This window comes from Aythya ferina, assembly GCF_964211825.1.
Source record: "Aythya ferina genome assembly, chromosome: 6".
NCBI classification, from domain to species: Eukaryota; Metazoa; Chordata; class Aves; order Anseriformes; family Anatidae; genus Aythya; species Aythya ferina.
The window spans coordinates 17255918-17276261 of NC_140303.1; the positions used below are offsets into that span (position 1 = coordinate 17255918).

Sequence of the window (20344 nt, forward strand, 5' to 3'; positions counted from 1 at the left end):
AAAATTTAAATAATCTGGAGCAGCTGGATGCAATCTTGATTTTCACTTAGGAGAGCAGTGTTCAAAAGTCTGTCCAAAAGCAAATGAAAAGCAACGCATTCAGGTCCAAACTCAAAAGGGGAATTCACATTACTGCTGAGAAGCTGTCAGCAGCGGGTTCTTGGGATGTGGTGGAGAGGAGAGGACCACTTTCCTTGTGGTTACGGCAAGTCAGACAGCAGCTCAGTTTTATTATCTGGGAAACGTTACAAATGTCAGCAGCAAGAGGTCAACTAAAAGGAGCCTTAAAATGATAAATGAGATCAGTGTAAAACACAGCATTACCTTCTGTTCTTGAAGAGATATTTTATGTTGGCTGAAGTAACCTTAGAAATATCCTATGGCAAACGCATTACAGGAGGATATTCTACTTTCCCCTTTCCTGAAGACTTAGTTTGTCTCTACACATTGTGATAAAGTTTGACAGAAATATATCTGAAGTGTAAACTACCTTGGGTAATTCTGCAGAAGAATTCCCACGTGTGCCAGTACAGCAGGGAACTCACAAAGTGCATAAAACAGTTCAACTACTGTAACAGGAAATAATCCTGGAAGTCGCCCAGAAGCTCAGCTCTGCTACCGTCCTTACTCTCGGTGCTGCCTCTCACAGCCAGTCCAAGCCGCAGGAGCTGCAGCTGAGCCGACGTGGCTGGGCTGCAGGTCTGCAGGGTGCGGGGGGCACCAGCCAGGGAGAGCACCGTCCCCCTTGGGGAAGCATGGAAAGGATGATCTGGAAATCCAGAGCCCTTAAACACATCCCAGGTAATCTGGGGAACCTAGCAGGAGGAGCTGGTTTCTCAGCTAGTCACAACCAGCTGGGTGAGCAGGTCCAACTCTGGAGCTGGTGATGACTTGCAGTTACCAATCCCAGAAATGTGCCACCAGGAAGGAGAGATGCAACGGAGACCACTCAAAACTCAAGTCATTTAGCTACTGAAACATTTTCTGGACAGATGCTACCCCTCAAATTTAATGGAGGAAGTAGAGAAACAAAAATTTAAGCAGAGCTATTTTAACCTGTAACTTTTCACAGGACACATGCAGGATAGGAGTCTTTTATACCAGGTGGTAATATTTGGTTGGTATAAGAAGTATTACGCTAGCATTAGGTATGTAGAGCACTATTTAACGTGCACAAACGTGCTTAGCCCCTCTGACTGAACTCTTCTCTCAGGTAGTGTTCTCTGAGCCTTCCCTAATGTCCCTGAAATTAGTGGAGGTGCTTTTACCAACACAGCACTGTGTTTTAGACACTACGAAGTGCTAGTATGAATTAACTTGCTTAACTCAGAAGATAGAAACTTTGCTTTTATCTAAAAACACATACATAAAAATAAATAATGCTTTAATGTGTTGCTAATGAATTAACATTAAAAATTAATATTTAACAATTAGCAATAATTAGCATTAATAATATACAGCTAATGAATTAGTATAGTTAATGAATTAATAAACAGCATAAAAAGCGGTAACAAAACTGAAAATGAAAGACCTTCAATGGTTTCAGTAAAAATTGATTTCTGCTTTGTTCAATTTTAATATTTTACAGAAAAATCTCTCTCAGAATCTTTCCAATCTCTTAAAATAAGATACAAAATCTCTTCATACTAATTCATTTTTCTTTTGTGCAAAAGCAAACCCCACGATCTTATTATTTGAATCTCTTCATAAACAGATTAGATCCGCATACACAGCTACTGTGTTACATATGCATGTGACAACCTCTGGCATATTGCTCTAGCAGCACTCAAGCACACATCTCTCTACCAGTTAAACAATGTTTCCTGAAATAAACATATATTTTCAGTTATCACAAGCTATAAAACAGTTCAAGAACCCTGAAATAATCTTTTCATTAGCCTGAGATGCTTAACCATTCCAGTATTGAGACATCCCATATAAGCCTTATGAAACAGAGAGAGGTAAATCCTACCCTCCCATTTCCTTAATGAAAACACCTAATAAAAATGTAAACCAATTCTCTTGGCTGCCACTATCCTGTCTATTGAATGAAGTCTTCCTTTTCTCCCTTATATATTTAACTTTAAAGCTAGAATATCAATATGGTCATCTGAGATCACTCATCCAACATCGCAAGATGCCACTAGTTTCTCACCTTTCCTCATGTCCTTTTTTTTTTTTTTTGTCTTGTCCGAGACCAGACAGGCTCAGCTGCCCTGCTAGCAAAGGCAGCCTCTTCAAGCTGCTGCTCTAAGAGCTGCACCAACATTCACCCTCAATCAACACAGCTAGCACAAACCCCTCAGCTCAACACATTTCCTTGCTGAAAATGTGTTAGTACATTTCAGTCATCTACTTGATTGTAAACATGCATATGCTTTTAAACTCAAACATGTATTAAATACGTTTAGACCATGCTTTTCTCTCTCTCTCTGGAAACGCCTCCTTATCCTCCCATACACATATACAGAAGGCGCTGCCCCTCAGCTTGTGTCAGTGCTGCCAGCTGAGCGGGCACTTTGCCTCCTGCTCTGCTCCCACAGAAGTCTTTGCTCAGCCCCTGCCCTGCGTCCCTAGGGTCTCTCACGGGAAGCAAGAGGTTCAGACAGGCAGCAATCTGATTGTCGAGTAGCAAAAGGAAGAGAGTGGAAATTTCAGTCATTTTCATGCTTGACGTGGAAGTCAGCCAAGAATGCCAGAAGCACCTCTGGACAATGTGAAAAGCCATCAGCAAATATAAACTAAAAAAACAAATCCTGAAGCCTCCAGCTAAAAGCTGGGGGTTATAAGAGAGATCTTGGTAACATTGGGGTGCTGGAGAAAAGTTGTCTGGAGAACAAGACAGGGAAGGAGCCAAAGCAAGGGCCGCTTGGGGACACAGCTGGCAGCGACCTCTGACCACGGAGCCCTACTGCCAGCACCAGGCTCTTGCCACCATCATCGGGCCATGAGCAGGACCGCGAGATGCTTCCAAGGCAAACAGGTACCAGGGTGGAAGCTGCCAGAAGGAACATGCAGAAATTGAGACTGCTGGAGAGATGGCCTGCTTTTCACCATGTAAAGCTGGAAATGAAATCATGCTGATTTGGTCCTGAGCAGCTGCTGCAATAGCTGCAAAGCCTGTGGTAAGGTAGCACTTCTCCAAGCGCACTCCCGAAGACACACACCTTGACGGTGACCCTAACAGGAAAAGGCCACAAGGAGCTCTCTGAAGGGGGAAAGCGATAGCCTTCCTCCGAGCACAGAGTTTAGGGACAAAAGCTGCAGCAAATCTTGCGGTGCAGAAAGGTGTCTGCCCTTCCTTCCCTGCTGTTCTTGTGGCACAGCGGCAGGTGAAACAAAGTGCTTGGGCCTCAGCTAGCCCAGGCTACTCGTAGGAGACACAGCTGGACAAACGTGCCTCTAGGTGCGTATCTCTACATCCTCGCTGGCTGCCCTCCCTTGTACTGCCCCATGTTTGCCAAGTCACAGCCCTGGAATTAGCTGGCAGGCATCTCAGCTTGTTTCTGGCTCGCCCAGGTAGACATCTCGCTGCCAAGATGTACTTTTCCTGGAAACAGCGATCCTCCTCCTCGTCTCACATCCAACAGAGCCAACCTTGGCCAAAGAGCAGCCTTCCCTGCGGAGAACAGCGACACTTAAGAGTGGAGCACCTGTGAATGGCCCCATCTAGAGAGAGCAGAAAGTAAACACCACCACTCCTTTGTGGGTTTGTACAACAGGAATTAGACCACTTAGGAGACCGCCTCCGGCTCATTTGTTTATTATAAGGTGCCTAACACATAATTAGGCAGGGGGCCCTGACCTTCAAAGTCCCTCTCACTTCAGTCTGCGCTCTAACCTTTTGATGAAAAACAGACAGAAGAAAGGAACTGGATGTGTTTAGTACATGTAATATAAGCAGGTCTGGTGGCATGCTGATACTTTCCAGTCTCTAAGGAGAGGATAACAGCTGTCTTGCTGCTTCAGCCTCCTGCTCCCGTTTTGATTCACGCAGCGTCTTAAAGAGGAAAAAAAAAAAAAAAAAAAAAAGGAAAAAAAGACCACAGACCAGAGCTCCGTGCTGGGGACAGGCAGACAAGAGCCTCTCGTGCATGCTTCCTTTCACAGCTTTACACACAAAGTGTCCCACGTGGACTGCACTATCCCCAAACAAATCCTGGGTGTTTTCTCCTGGCAAGCTCCAGTCTAACCTTTTGCCTTTTTATTTATTTTTTAACCACTTTGTTTTTATGCAAAAGGCTTATATTTCTTTCAATTCTATGGTTTTCTTGGAGCACTGAAAGAAAAAAAGACAAGGCAAGAGCTTCTCCTGATAAATACTTTGCTGGACTTCCTGTTCCAGGCCACTTTTGTCATCTCCATGAAAGCACAAAATGGTGTGGATAGAGGTGGTCTCTCACTGAAGCACCAATTCTTATCTTGACTGTGCCGCTCTCTGGAGCATGAAGACAGCTCCTCCCAGGATCCAGTGACATTTCTGCACTGAGCAGGCAGCCTTCCAGATGAAGTTAGGTCAGTTGATTTTTCTCTATAGTATTTGTTCTTCTGTATGATTCTGCCTCCTGACTATTCCTGCAGTGCATTTTGCTGGGCTCAGCAGCTCACCTGCATTTTGTGCTCCTCCAAGCTTCCCCTGGCAGTACAGGATGGGAGGCTGTCAGCCACGCTCAACCTGGTCTTGCTTTTCGCATTTCTGGGAGCCAGACCCTGATGCGCGCAGACAGCGGCTCCCAAGGGAAAGAGCAGATCAGGGAAGCAGCGCAGCAGCCCTCCACATCCCACTCTTCCAGCTGCCTGGTGCCTGCAAACCTTGTCTATGTTTCTAAAGCCTGCGCCATATTCCACACAATACCTCGCACTTCACTGTAGCCCTGTCCACGTAAGGGCTGAAGCAATTCTCAGCTACAGGTTTCCGGCACTTCACTTGACCTTTTTTCCACATTCACAGAACAGATCCAATAAATGTTATCCAAGCTCTTTTTCTCTGAAACAACAGTAGTGGGATGAAATCAACTTCAATTTCAGAAAATAGTGTTTCAGATGCTGAGGGCAAGCTAAAGGATTTTTGATTGCAACTTACTCAAGGCAAAGCAGAGGAATTCACATGCCAGGCACTAGGGTAAGACACTGGATACATTTTATAGGATCTCCTGGAATGGTGACATTATACCCTGCAGTGCAGCTTTGCATAGAGGAAGATGATTTCTGCAGTGATGTCAGCCCCTTGTACAACAAATCCTCAAACTTTCTTCTCAAAACCACTAAAAAATATATTTGCTTCCAACTGACATTTTCCCACCCTCCTGGAAACACACTGTAAAACAGATTTTTTTTTTCTTTCCAGAAAAGTTGTAATTTAAAATAAACACACAAAGCCTCCTTTGAAAATGAGAAGTTAATTCCAGCTCCAGTGAGTGCACAAGCACTAAAGGACTGCTCAGCACCAGCCCTGGCGGCTCAGCCATGGACAGGCAGACATGCAGAGCAAACCTCCTGGCAGTGGGCAGGTGTCTCCCTCTGAGCATCTCCAGGCACTGCCTCTTCCTGCACAGTGCCTGAAACGGGCCAGCCTTCTAGGGGGCAAAACAATCTAAGGTTCATCTTCGCTCATCACCATGGATATGCAGACATCTCCTATTCAAACCAGAGCTGCCAAGGAATAAAGCAAATGAGGAGAATTCACAGCAGCAGTTGCTAGGGGTTTTAAGCTGCTCTCGCAATAGAGGAGGACAGCTCAGAAAGACACTGACTGAAGAACTTACTTATTTCCCCACCCGCCCCTTCAGACTGTAGCCCAAAGCCATTGCAGCATACTGCTTCCCCTGTCCCCCAGCCTGGGCTGCTGCCCGTTTACATGCCCAGCTAACGACCACATCAGCTGCACATCAGGCAGCACAGAGGCAAAAGGGGGGTTGGGATCTGTGACTGCTTCATCTGGCTTGCACCTGCATTTCCAACATACGTGCAAACTGCATCCAGATCACACTTTCTTCATCTTGGATAGGGACCACAGGAATCACCTAAATCACCGAAAGGATGTGCTCGATTGACTTCTACCATGGATCAAGATCCTCTGTAAGACACTGAAAGGGGTGAGTGCTACTTCCTGAGCAGGATAACGGCCTGAGCTCTGCATCCTGACTGCCTGACCTGGAGGTCATCAAGACAAGCCATCCAGCCCTGTTTCAACCAAGCAGCAAAACCAGCAGTTAGGGCTGGCAGAGAGGAAACTGTCCTTCTGAGTGCGCTTGTGTTGGGATTGGCACAACAGAGTCCCCTGGCAAGCATTTCCAGGTGCTAACTGAACACCACGAACAACTGTTTAAAAATGAAAACAACAACAAAAAGGAGGTATTTGCAGAATTTAGGAGGCCTGTACAAACAGACAGTGAACACGAACGAGAGCCCACGCTACCTTTTAACCCCTGCACTTACTGGGTAGTGCTAGGGGCTGCCCACCCTTCTCCCACACCTGAGCCCAGAGACACTCCTGCTCTGAGCATTATGCCCTTCAGCACTTACTGGCGACAAAAGAAGGTGCAGTTTACACTTACTTTTACAGCTCCATTAAAAGGTGACCTGCAAATAAAAGAAAAATCAAGTACATTTAGTATTATGTGCCGAATGCCCCCCAAATAAACAGGGTTAGATGAGCATTCAGCCCCCATGTAAAAATTTGGAGGAAAAAATGGCGCTGAATGCACACTTTGGTTCTCCAGACTCTCATGAAACTGAACCTTCCTAAGAGCGATGGACTGAGCAGTTCCTGACAATCCCTGGCTTTCAGATTTCCATCCCAGAAAGAGTTCTGGGATGGAGGTGTAATTCCTTTGAACGGCATATTTCTGGAACAGCCACAAGAAATCTGGCAAAGGCCAGGCCGTGATGTGGGGACGGACAGCAGGCAGGTCCCACTTGCCCTGCTCAGGCACAGAGAGCCATGCTTCTCAAATGCACTGACCTGACATAGGGCTAAGCCCCATCTGGAGTGTCCAGTGAATCAGGCATCTTTGACGGCAAGGCTTTGAGATCTGATAAAAAAATATTAAAAGTGCTTCGCCGAGCTGTAGGGAGAGCTCTCCCTTGTGAAATACTTCCCACAGCACTCGAAGGCTGTAGCTACTCCAGGTCTCGATCCCCGCGCTGCCTTCCCCTCCTTCTGCCTGCACGTGGCCCCGTTTAGCTGACTCCCTTCCCTCTGACCCCAATTCAGGAAAGCACTTCTGCGTGTGCTTAAAACTCACCGACTTCAAAGGGAGATAAGCACATGCCTCTGTGCTTTACTGAATGGCGTGTTCAAATGAACGTAGACCTCTGCTACTGATACTCTCTGGTAACTTTTGTACCTTTATTACCAATTACCCTGTGTAAAGTGTTGAAGAATTAGCCTGCAAATGCTTGGATTACTTCATAGTGACTCCTATTCATTGTGACTTATAAATATATAGGCATGTAAAAGTAGATTAAGGGTTTTTCTGTCAGGCAGTCTTATACCACTTGCCCCTCATATGAGCAGAGCAGGCTGTTTGTTAGCCACCGTGCTGCAGAGCTCTCCAACAACCTTGTTCTCTCCCCAGGTCTTATTTACCTTTTTTTTTTTTTTTTTTTTTTTAAAAAAAGCAAGACTTCATCAGAAACCACATTAATCTACAGAAATACACTGTAGGGGTGTTCAGAAAATTGTTCAAGTAAGTTCTAGCACCCATCTGCAAACCTCTGAAGTAAACAGTAGCTTTGGTGACCCACTGTCATCACAATATATTATGGTACAAGCTAACTGTTTGCTTGGTTTGCTTTTTTTCCTATTTATTTGGCTTTCATATTTCTCATTATTTTGCATAGTCTGATACTGTTTTATAGGTCTCCAAGCTGTTAATGCAAATCAGCAACATCATCCTACAACTAAGCATTTTAAAGTACTGTTTTGTAAATACAGGTGTTAGAGCAACCAGGAGAGCGCATGCTCTCCATCTCAGTGTAGAGTTTCTGGCACACTGACTGATAAAAAGCATTATTTAGACTATGAAACAAAACAAGTGAGTTATAGTAATTCCTGCTGATAACAATTCTTCACTTTTTAGTGAACTAATAAATACAACTGCTATGGGTTAAGAAATAATTAAAAATAATTCTAGTTTTAAGCATTTAAGATCATTTTAAATTAAGTGCTGGTGAACCAGAAAAAGGACGTAGATGATGCTGAATTTCCACTTACATTTTAGAAGAGGTAGATGATGGAGTTGAACAGGAAGCACTGCACAAAAGCTGATTGGGTTTATCCTTTCCCTTTGCCATCTTCCCTGAATAAATCCACCTACCTGTCATCTTTCTGCTTTTAGCTAAACACGTAGCTGGCATTAAAGGCAAGTTTCTTCTTGCCTTGCCTGGGAAAAAGCAAGCCAGTGACATGCCTGAGGCATGGCCATGCCCCACGTGCAGGCATGGTGTTGTCATGCCAGTGCTGCAGCCAGGAAGCACAACTGACTACTAACAAAGCACAGGAAACCAGACAGAAAAATAACACCCAGTGGTTAACACACAAAAATAAACAACAACAACAACAAAAAAAAAAAGGCAAGAAAATAAAAAAGAATGCTTTCATTGATTTCACATTCCCTGCAATAACAGCAGACATCATACTTTATAAGAATATGCCTTCTGAGGAGCTTTCCAGAAAGTAACGCTTGCTGTCATCTGAACTAACATCTTCCAAGCCGTCCCTCTGTTAAACTCCTCTAATTTTGTGCTGAAATGTTAATTGTATACAGAGAGAACCATGCATGAAAACGTGGCATGGAGTCTCACTGAGCCTCAGTCCCTCAGCAAGAGACCTCAAGAAGTTTTCAAGTAAGGCAAGGATGAGAGCAGAAACACAGCAGAAACTACAGCAGACTGCTTGCCTAGGAGTCGTACATGCAGCAATAACACTTACATGAGGCACTCTCTCCTGAGCAATTAGAAGTGTGATTTAGAAAGGAAGAAAACCAAGACATGCACAGTGAAAGATTTAAATATTTTGGAATTACTCTGTCAATTTACATTAATGTTAGCTACTTTCACAATAACACTCCACTGTTAGACTACTAGGCAACGCCATCTAGTGATGAGAGCTGAAAGGAAGTCATGCCTCATCCTTCATTAAAAGGTTCATTCTCGCAGGAGGAAATTCATGTCAGTGGAAATACAGTTTCAATAAGTATAAAATTTCCAGTACCTACAAGCACTTTCAAACCTACATTTATCAAAAAGGTCTGAACCATTTTATTTACCCCAAAGTAATTTATGTATCTTACAATACAGATAGAGAGCTGGGAAGTCACATCAGAAGTTAAACATGCACATCGCGTAGTCTCGAAATGATACAGGGATACGGTGCAAAGCCCAATAAATTACCTTCTGGTTCAAGGTAGAAGCTACAGATACTATTTGTGTGATAAAATGATTTACATACTTTTTGAAGGTCTCTGTTGGCGTGTGTAAAATAACTGCTTAAATAATTTAACCCCAGCCTTACAATCTCAAGGCGAAAAACAATCCCTGTGCAGGTTTAAACTCACTGCTTACTTTAAGGGGGGGGACTACTCGGTCAGCTGCTGGTGAGAGCTGCTAGCTGTAATTAGCTTCTGGCGGAAATTGCCAGCAGACGCAAGGAGAAGTTTAAATCAATTGGCTCTGCTTCCTCCTTACAAGAAAATTGGCGTTTCAGGGCTGCATTCCAGCATGATGGATCTGAGAAACCAAAGCCAATTTGACAAGAAAGGGAAGTGTCCCTTTTCATGGCCTGCTTTAGCCCTGAACACTCTGCATGTTCCTGGAGAGGATGTCTCGTTTTCTTTTTTTTTTTTTTTTTTGAATCCCCAGAGAAAGCAACTACAAACACACAACAAATATTCCACCAAAAAATCCAGTGTTCAGCCCTAGTGATTTTCACTTCACAACTGTGAAGATGGGAGAGGGAGGAACAAGATGCGAAAAGTCGGAAACTGAGAATGAAGGTGTAAGCACAGGCAGACTTGCAGGAGGAAGCAGAGCCCTCCGCATGGAAAGCTGAGCAAAACCCTCAGGCACAAGCACCACGGTCAGTCCAGACTCACCCCAAGCTCACGCCGCCAGTTCTGTGTTTTGATGGCACTGTTCTGCACCTTCCCACAGAACTGCAGCAACTGCTGCACGGGTACCTGCTCTGCCCCCGATCCACTTCAGGCCGTGCTGTCCCCCAGTTTCAGAGGCTGCCTAAGTTCTCCATTTCAGCAGCACACCCACCTTATCCAATCAGGTGGCACGTACATACTAAGAATTTCTTTAAGGTACCTTCCAGCACCAACTTTACCTGCACATTTAAAAAAAAAAACTTAGCTGATGTCTTTAGATTCCCCAGCAAGTACTGCAATTCAAGACATAAGAAACTCACGTGTCAAATATACTCAATACAGCACTCATGGGAAAGCTTAATGGCATAAGGAAGACTTTAGTCAGGCAGAAACTCAGGCATGGGAAAGTGACCTTTTTTGACACTAGATAGACTGGTCACATAGTAAAACTACCAGAATTATGTAGGTCCTGCCACAATGAAGGGTTGCCAGCAGCTGTTGTGATGTGCTTCCTGAAAGGACACGCAGCGACAGCACAGCAGAAGTGCCACAACCACTCACCCTCGTGCTGCCCGGTGTGTGCGCAGCGCTCTCCTGGGTATTGTTTAATGCTCCGCTACCGTACTTACACAGGGCAGCTTCTGAAAGAGGCAGGGGGTGCATTTGCCAGAACTCTTCTATCAGATTAACCAGAAAAAAACATGCATGCACATGCTTGGGTATATTACACATACACACACACAATACTGCAGTTTCCACGGAACAGGTTTAAGAGCACTCCAACAATTACCTCCTTTTACAAAGGCCCATTTTAATATTAAACATCTTCAAAAACACTAGATGGCTTTATCCAAATGGGTTGTTTTCCCCTCTGATTAAGAAGAAAAAAATCTGTAGATCTAATCCTGCCTACAGGCTATCTTTTCCTCTCCTTTTTAAAATGCCAACACTTACTACTTAATTATAAATCTGGAGTTCTGCACAAAAACGGGATCTATCTTAAAGCTCTCTTCTGCTCTGTGCTCCTCTGACCTAAAATTGTAAAGCTGTTTCCTAAGACTTTTATCATTTCCTTCTTGTTAAACAGCTAAGTCTTCTTATCGAACAAGCAATAGAACAAATCCTGATTTCTTAAAGCAGCAGAAAATAAAAGTTTCTGCCAAAAAAAAAAATCTACATAGCCAAGAATGTCAGCTAATGCACATTCATGGCTTCTGAGGTGAAAGCACCGGAATCTCACCCAGGAGCTGAAATTCCCCAAGACACGTGCTCTTTTGAGAGAGAGTGAGGGAGATTAATAGCTCTGCAAAGGTGAGCAGGGAGAGCTCTCCTGGATTCATACTTTGTCTGAGGCTTCCCCGCACACTCAGGCATGGTGTGTTCAGCCCTCCAACATCCTGGGTTTGCACCGCGCAGCTCCATCCCCCAGCCCATGAGGGGCCAAGACACAAATCAGTAGTTCAGCTCTGCCACGAGTAACGTGAGCCTCAAGTCTTTCCTGATGGAAAGCAGACGACTGCCAAACCCAATGTGCTGCTTACAGCAGCCGCATCATTCGCTGCCTCTCAGACACCGCTCACTCAAAGCCCAGCACCGATTTCACTCAGAACATCTGAGAAGAAATACAACCCTTGATCCCTTGAGATCTCAGCTATCTCTGTATCCATGCTCTTTTCTAAGGGGCAGAACAAAGAAAACATTTGGCTTTAAAAATGCCTCTGAAACTACAAATGAAAAATTACATGACGAATGTACAGCTTAATTACTTCTCTCAAGGGGCTGGGATAGCATTTCTGCATCCTCGTCTTGTCTTATGGAAATACATGAGGTGACCTGCGGTACAAACATCTGTATTCATAGGAAAAAATGACCTGCACTGCATCCTCAACAGATCGTGTAAATAACAGGATGTAAAGTCTCACAGAATTAGTTTACATTTGAAACATTTTCAAAATATTGTTTTAGCTGGGTATAATAGACCACCATAAGATGTGACACACAGCAAACACAGGGCTTCAATTAAACAGCTGGCAAACAGCCAGGGAGAGATAAAGGCCCAGGCTGTCACTCGCTAGACAATATATATGGCTATTTTGGCAGCCAAAACTGAACGTGATAATTGAGCCATGACACATTGAAAAGGCACACAATTTTCAGGGAAAGAGTTCCTCAGCACTAAGCAGAGATCATCCAAAGTGTGCTTACAGCAAACCAATGTTTAGGAGCAGCACTGAGATCTGACTGATTACAATTCAGTAGTGCAAAGCTGACCTCATTTAATACACCACACCACTGTGAGCAGCTATATACAAATACAAAAACGAATGTGTGAAGTCCACTAAGACAGTCAATACCAGAAATGCGGGAAATCTGAGGAGTGTGTGGCATCAGCTTGTTTTGCTTTTCCTCTATATTTCTAATATTAGGAATAATTTTATATAGCATCACTCTTATACCCAGAAATTACAGTGCACTTGATTTGACTTCCAAAGGAAAAAGTCCCGATCTATATAATTCAGTTTTTAAATAAAAATATATAGTAACACATGAAGAGCAAATAACTCTTCAGAATCAGAGATTTGCTGTAAAGAAGAATGACTGTTTGGTTTAAGACATGAAGAACCTTAACACTGACAGCAATAGCCATTTGGAAGACAAAGTCTAGGAGCTTTTCTACTGTTTCACTGCATGTTTTATTAAATAACCTAAGGACACGACAATGAACAAATGTACCAAAGGAAGACAGGGTTCTGAGTTAACACCCAGCACTTATGTAAAGCCTCCTATAATTGCACTCCATCTAGCCAACACGCTGACACCAACTGCGTTTCCTTCTTGAGCAAAGGACTTGAAGCCTATACGTGAATGGAACTGCTACTCCACGCATTCCCAAACCTCCCACAAAATGCAGGTAGTTCATGATCTAACATTATCCTTATATAAAAGGGAATCTAAATTTAGGCCTCGTAATAGGAAAATCCGTATGAAGAGTTTACTCCCTAATCTTATTCTAAACTTAGCCCCATTAAAGATGTATTCAAATTAAGAAATGGCATGTGTACCTTCCCAGCCAAAAGCTGCCACCTACCAAGAGAGCTTGATTCTGAAAATCCCATTCCAGGCCCAGCAGCAAGAGCCATGCTGAGCACATGGCTGCACAGCTCTTCACAATGCCAATATACCAATGAAGCAGAAATGAATCCAGTAACACTGGCAAAACTTTTGGAAACATTCCCCTGCATTAAGTGTCAAAGAAAAAGTGGGAAATACAGACACGTTATGAAGTGGTACTTGAAATTTCACCGATTTCTTAACAAAAAATATCAAGGTGCTCTAATGCATGTTGATTTTCCCACCCCAGATAAGCTCCTTACCACCTCAGATGTTGAACACACTTCCTAACTAACAACCAGAGCAAACTGACACTGCCATAGTAGGCCAAAATGAAGAATCAGCATCAATACTTCATGCTTAAAGAGTACAACAAGAAACTGTAATTACATAATCTACTTTTGAAATGTATTATAAAATTATCTTTAATGGCTGTGATAGTAACTTCATTAAGTGTCAGTAAAGGAAATGAAAAAGCTTAAAGATGAGGTCAGAATTTGTACTTTTGGCTGCTTCCTCGGGAGACACATCAAACATTATTTCTGTCTGAGGAAGAGCAGACTTCTGAGGGTATTGGTCATGCAGTACCAAAAAGATAATGAAACCATGATATGAATTTTTCCACCTCCAAAATGAAAAGGAGCAAAAGAGGACAATTGCAAGGATAAATTGGACAGTTTATCTTCATCTGAAAATTTCATATTATTGCAAGTAATAATGGCATATTAAAATAGCTAAATCTATTAAGAAAGGTAGTCTTTATTTTTTGTCTCAGGTACAGCAGCAGATGCGTATTATTCCAAGGGCACTGCCAAGTGATGTTTAGTGGCAGCTGAAACAGGGCCAATTCACGCTCCCTTCAGAAAAGCTGTTACACACACACAGACACACGCTTTCCTCGAAAAGGTGAGGAAAGCATGGTGTGCTTTTTCTGACTCAAGGCCACAAACCAGAAAGGCAGTAATTAAAAATGCAGAAATGAAGAATGAAGAGAAGCAAGTCCCACTGAATTAGCATAGCTCATACACTTGCCCCTTGCCCATATATTGCATGAAATCTCAGTAAAAAGAGAAACACCTCTTCTCTTCACAGAGCAGAGAGCTTATTTGTATGCACGCATACATTCACACCCATGCAGATATATATACAGTTGCAGTTATGCTTTCTAAACCTAAAAAAAAAATAAAAATAAAAAATGAAGCTAGCTGCTTTAATCAAGATACCGATGTACCTAGTAAAATATCTGAATAAAAGTGCCTTGACTGCATGGGGCAGCCGACAGTGACCATGACAGGATGCGAGTGCTGTGGGAAGAGGATGCTGTTTGGGACCCAGGGCAGTGGAGTAGCTCCCAGCTACGCACATGAAGTCACACGGGAGCTGGGTAGCAGCAGCGTCCATCCAGCACCTGCCCACACTGCGAGCACTGCCCCTCTGGGCTGGGGGGCTGCAGCTCTGCAGCCCTGACGTCAGGTAGCGAGCAGAAAGGCATCTACCCGTCACTGCCCTTCGCCAGGAAGAAAGCTCTGATCTGCTGGCATTTAAATACCTGCCAAGGAAAAGCTTTAGATCTCGCACCAGAAAATGCAGCTTCAACAGCCAGCATCCAAAGATCTAATGCTAAAGGACCGATGTTAGTGGGGAGAGCGCATAAATTCAAGTTTTCAGAGTAGCTTTACAGCTGCCAGAAAAAATAAGTTTGCAAAGTGCAGAAATTACACTTCTTTCATGGATCTTGTATTCTGGCCTGACCATGAACAACCAGTTATGAAAAGGGCTCTCATGGAATTAAATGTCATCCAAAAAGTAATTTTTCATACAGACTGATGGAAAGTATGATGGAAAACAGTTTTAAGATAAGAAATAAACACAAATAAGTAGTGTTGCAGTTTGTAGTTGGCCATAATTGCAGAAAAAAGACTTGGTCTAAAAGCACAAGGAATTGTAGGTAGAAGATTTTAATCTTTTGTTGCATACAGTAGTAACTGCAAAAAGGTGTGTCCCAGTATAACACAGAGCACTAATCCTCCCCACCAAGCAGAACACCCTGGAGTAGATAACAACATTCTCTGCAAAGTAAATCCGCTCTTTATTTATACTCTGGTATAGTTTCCCAATGTTTACATTTATTCAACAAGCCAAAAAATTACTCACTTTTCCTTTATATTTCATTTTTTGAAGAACAGCAAAGCTCTGAGCACCTGGACCATAATTAAATCTATAATTCATCCAGCAGCACGAAGACTAATGCACAAATAAATTAACTCCACCTGCCAGAAGAATTAATAACACAGGGAACAACTTATTGCAGACATCAAATATGAGAACAGAAAGGTTTTAGAGTACAGCTTCCGTCTTTCAAACTACACTTAGGAAGATCTTTTTCCCAAATAACTATTTTAATGATATTGGAAACTCCACCACCAAGACTCAGCACAAGACTAGAAAAATTAGGGGAACTGCTAACTTAGAGAGGCACAGCATTGCTTAGCACACTCATTTTGAGCCACACTTCGAGCAAAGCATGGCTATCCAATTAACATGCTGGTTTAATAGAGTTTTTCCCTGGAAGAAAGAGGTGACCCCAGCTAGTGCCGCGCTGTTGGCTCTAGAGCACAGCTGGGACACCCCGGAAAATCATTTGCTCCTATCGAAGGCTGAGGTCACTTAGGACCACGTGCAGGTGGTGCAATGTCAAAGCACTCAAGACAGTAAAATTTATATGGTCTACAACAGCCCTAGGACTGTGAAGCACAAAGGTTTGTTTCCCTGCCCTGTTCTGCATACAGGTGGAATAAAATCCAGGGTCTAGCTTAAAGACCATGGCTATGCACTCCAGTAGTGCCAGGGTGACTCAGAGCTGTATATTCTGCCAGCTGTCTTTGCACTTAACAGAGATTCTGCATAAGCAGCTACTGCGTGGTGTCTCAGCCACTGCTCATCAAGCATGCACCACTAATGACTGCAGAACTAACTGCAACAGGTTCCTCATTTTCGTGATCAGCGACCAACTTCAGAAAATGATCGATACAATTACTTCCAGAAACAGCTTTCGCTGTGCTATGTGGAGTACTCTCTACATGATTTATTGTTCCTTTTTTCCGCCCAGCATCAGACTTCAAAAGTCCATGGATCTTTTAAACTTAAACCTGGAATGCTTCTGGACATAAGTGGATTTTGACTGAGACCTGGGGCAATACGGCCTCTCCAAAGTATCTGCTCTTCACTGACTTTTTCGAAGGAGAATGTCAAACTGATTTTTATATTGGTGCACTACGATTTGATAAACAGCATCCTGAAACTAGCTGCTATCCCTGAGGTGGGCACAGGCTACCTTTACTGGAAAGTTTCCCAGCCTGGTTGGCAGATTTTAGAGGAGAGGCATCCAGATTATCTCAGATGCAGGAAGAGCTCTGCTCACTGTCACTCCTGTCTTCCTACTCCCATGTTTAAAAACAAAAGAAAGTGCAAGCACAGCAGAGTCTGATAATTCAGATCAGAGATTTCATTAACACTTACTCCTCAAAGGTCTGAATCTGAATGAAAGAGTAAAGAAAAGTTAAGCGTGCCACATCCGTGTGTAACACTGCTACTGCTGGTGGAATCTCAAAATTGATTCTGGCCAAAAGCAGTGCATTTGAGTTACCCAAACCTCTCCTACGATCTTACTTGCGTGAAAATTAGGCAGTAGCCATTTAGAGCACGACATCAGACACCACATGGTCCTCAATTAATGAGACCAAACACACAGAGAGCAACTCAGAGGAGCTACAAATGGCTAAGTAACGTCCAGAAGATGAGGAGCCCCATCCCTCCGCAGCATGACCCAGTCCTGCAGGCAGCTGGCACGGCAGGCAGGCAGCCTGCTGGCACTGCCTGCTCTCTGCACAGCCCAGTCCAGCCCAGCCCAGCCAGGTGCTCCGTGGTGAGCTCTGTACCAGGGAGATGCACGGCGAGACGTGCCCACAGCCACGCCAGCCAGCAGCCAAGGAATCCGGAACAAAATCCCCACACTGCCCCTGAGCAGGGTCCCAAGTCCAAAGATGTATTTTGTGATGTTGCATGTAGCCTGGGTACGTGTGAGGACAGATAAATTTTGGCTTATGATTTCTAGGCTAGCAAAGCTTCACCTGCCTCAGCCTACAGGGGGAAAAAAAAAAAGTTTATTTCTTCAATATTATCTTTTTAAAAAATCTACTACTGAATTTTACATAGGTTAAGTACAACTTCAGTGCTATGTCATGGCTACACAGAAAATTGCAAAATCTCATATAAGTGCATCCTGCAGCATCAGCTCCTCCTTTTCGCCTTCTTTAAAACACTGGGCAGAACAGCACAGACCACCATCACACATCGTTAGGCCAAATTAAGCAAATAATTATTTCTAGTTTTTGTTCAACATTTTATGTAAAACATAGAACAATCACACAAAAGACAAACAAGTGCAATTCATAAGAAATAACAGTTCTCAGTTCCTTCTACCAGATCAGAATTACCATTGTCAAACTTCAGGCATGTCCTTACAGAGCTTGCTTTCTTTACCAAAAGAAAATAAAGCGATGACAGAACGTTTATGCAGTTAGTACAACTCGTATCTCTATTTCCTCCATCCCTGCCCCCCTCTTCGCTGATTTCTAATAAGGCACACCCATTTTATGGGAACTTTGCCCGGAATGCCCTTTATATCTAGGAGAACCACACAGTGCTCAGCCTGCAATAGTTGTTTTAGTATCAACAACTGCTACCGTTAGCTTGCCTTCTAACTGATAAGAAATTATTTTGTTTCAGTTATTCCTAAGACAAAAAAAAAAAAAAAATCAACTCCAAAACCAAACCAGTTTAACAAAAAACGAACAAACAAAAAAACTTGGAAAACTAGTGTTTGAAAAGTAATTGGTCTCTCCACATTGATTTAAGATTTGATACTGTGTATTATCAAATGAATCATTGCACTCCTACTGTTCTGCTTTCGTTGTGACCATTTCACTTTAGTAACTTGTTTCTTATTTAAATAACGAGCTGTGGTGTGTTTGCTGTGGCGGAAGCAAGAACACCATCTGTGACTATGGCTTTCAGTCACTTCATAGAAATAAACAAACAAACAAATAAATAGAAGCAAACCAGACTTGAAGATGCGACAGCAAGGTTGCTCTTCAAACTCTGAATGACCACAGCACTCTGTGGCAGAAAGGCAAGCCACATGGCACTACCTGGCAGTGTAAAATCTGTAGGGATTTTAGTTCCATACAAAGTATCTACTCCAGGCAAGCAAACACTTCTGCAGCCATAGACTGCTCTTCACACAGTTTATCATGTGAAGATCACCCTCTCAGATTTGATTACTGTTTAATCAGGCTTGCAGAACTTCAGTTGGTACTGTATTTCTTTCCTTTGGCATAAGAACTCAGTTTAATCACTCAGGCTATGCTTAATGTGCAGTAGGTTGTACTGGGTAACTTAGATCACTTAAATTTGCTTCCATGGGAATACAGCGTTTGTTACAGAGCTCATTACAAGTAGATTTTAGTCTCCCAAGACTTCTCCCTGCTTTTGCTTTATAGACTAGAAATTAAACTGAATCTCATTTCTTTCCCAGGATGCTGAAGTTGAAAACACCAAACATGAAACTGTTTAAGTGGGCTGTGCTGTAGTGGGCCTGGCTCCCTAGGCCCCTAAGGTGCCTGCTAAGGAAGGCGTTAGTAAATCCTTGATGTCCCACCATGGCTGTGATGCCCCTCACAGCTCCCGACATTGGCGTTACTGACATGGACACAGGCACTCTCAAAGCATCCACGAAGAAGTCAGGACAAGCACAAGGTACACCTCCACCACGGAGCACAAACACAGCCACAGTGGGTTCTTCACCCGGTCTCTGGTGCTGCGGCACCAGGCAGAAGGACAAAAGCTGGTTAAAGTGCGAGCACACCCCAGGCAGTGACTGCAGGCTGGACAAGTCCTTTGTTTGTAAGAAGAGGTGCATGTGCCTGGGGAGGAATCTAGCTGCCCATTGTCTGCTGCAATAGCTGCTGCTTCACAGCAAGGATCATCATCAGCTGCACAGATCTCCTATTGCGCAGCCACTGATCTATTGCAACACTTTTTTTTCCCCCCCCCAAACTCACTCTGCTCAAACCATTTACAAGCTAAACGCTTCACTTAAATTTCAAACAAAAATAGCTTTCCCTACAGAAAAGAAGACCCTAATGTTTCTGTTTGCTGTTTATTTTTCACTTGTGCCATGGAATCTGACCTGCTGATGCCCTGCTCTACAGACTCACCCAGTCTTCAATATTTTGGTGACTTTGCCTAAGCTTGAGACTGAAGTGCTAACCTGAGTTAAAAACTGCCTGGTTGCAGCTTCAAGCTCAATGAACTTATGTGCCATGACGGTGAGCCCACTGCTTCTTGCAGCACCCTGTACTGCTAATCCAGTGGTGGGGTGGCAGGAGCGTTGGGCACAGGTAGCAGCTACCTTTGCTCAAGCTATGCTAGCCAAGCACAGACAAGTCAGGCTAACTGCACTGAACACATACCTTAATTTGCTTACCAATTTCCCGTGCTGCCGCCAGAGCTATGGAGAGGGCTTCTGGCATGGGAGGATCCCACCTCGAAGACAATTGTGTTGTGAATCCTTGAGGCTGGCCTTTAGCTTTGCCGTCTGCTCTTTGCCTTTCTTGGCTACTTTCCCAGTGTCTGCACCCTTCTGCATGCCTCAAAGAGGAACTACTGGAGTTTATAGCAGCATTAACTCATCAGCTGGAAACCTGCCAGGCTGCTTACAGTTTCACTACAATCTTCTGAGCCCTGACTCCTGAGGGTGCTTAGGGATAGGATCCATGGTAGAGTCTTGGTCAGGGGCAGCATGCTACACAACTGTTTTCTGATGCACTTGATCCACTCGGCATGCATGTGCACAGATGCATTGAGCCTTGCATATTGACTGCATCTTGCCTCTGTAAAGCAGGGAAAAAAACATCCCTTGCTTTTGTTTATCTCAGTGCTAGATGTACCTATATGACTGTGGAACAAAAGCTGAAACTCCAAACACGGAGCACAGGACACAACCAAAATCAAGATCTACTACACAACCAGTGTTATTAGTTTCTCACAGTGGTGATACACCCCTGGAGAACATCAGA

General features: G+C 43.6%; 1 protein-coding gene across 8 annotated transcripts in view; it reads right to left on the bottom strand.

The window, feature by feature from the left end:
- Positions 1–20344, bottom strand: part of UBE2E3 (ubiquitin conjugating enzyme E2 E3) — a 59430-nt gene that overhangs the window by 25814 nt on the left and 13272 nt on the right. The window contains exons 4-6 of one of the 8 annotated variants that reach the window (XR_014694285.1): positions 6965–7034; positions 6558–6582; positions 3602–3619 (exon numbers count right to left, since the gene is read on the bottom strand). The exons of 3 other annotated variants lie outside the window; for them this stretch is intronic. Coding sequence is in view for 3 of the 5 variants with exons in the window: in XM_084523579.1 (XP_084379705.1) it covers positions 3578–3619; positions 6558–6582 (67 nt within the window). In the remaining 2 variants the exon portion in view is untranslated. Of the gene's footprint in view, positions 1–1603; positions 3620–5126; positions 5154–5622; positions 5653–6557; positions 6583–6964; positions 7035–20344 lie in introns of those variants that run through there. 4 more of the 8 variants (XM_084523579.1, XM_084523581.1, XM_084523580.1 and 1 more) reach the window with 4 other exon arrangements.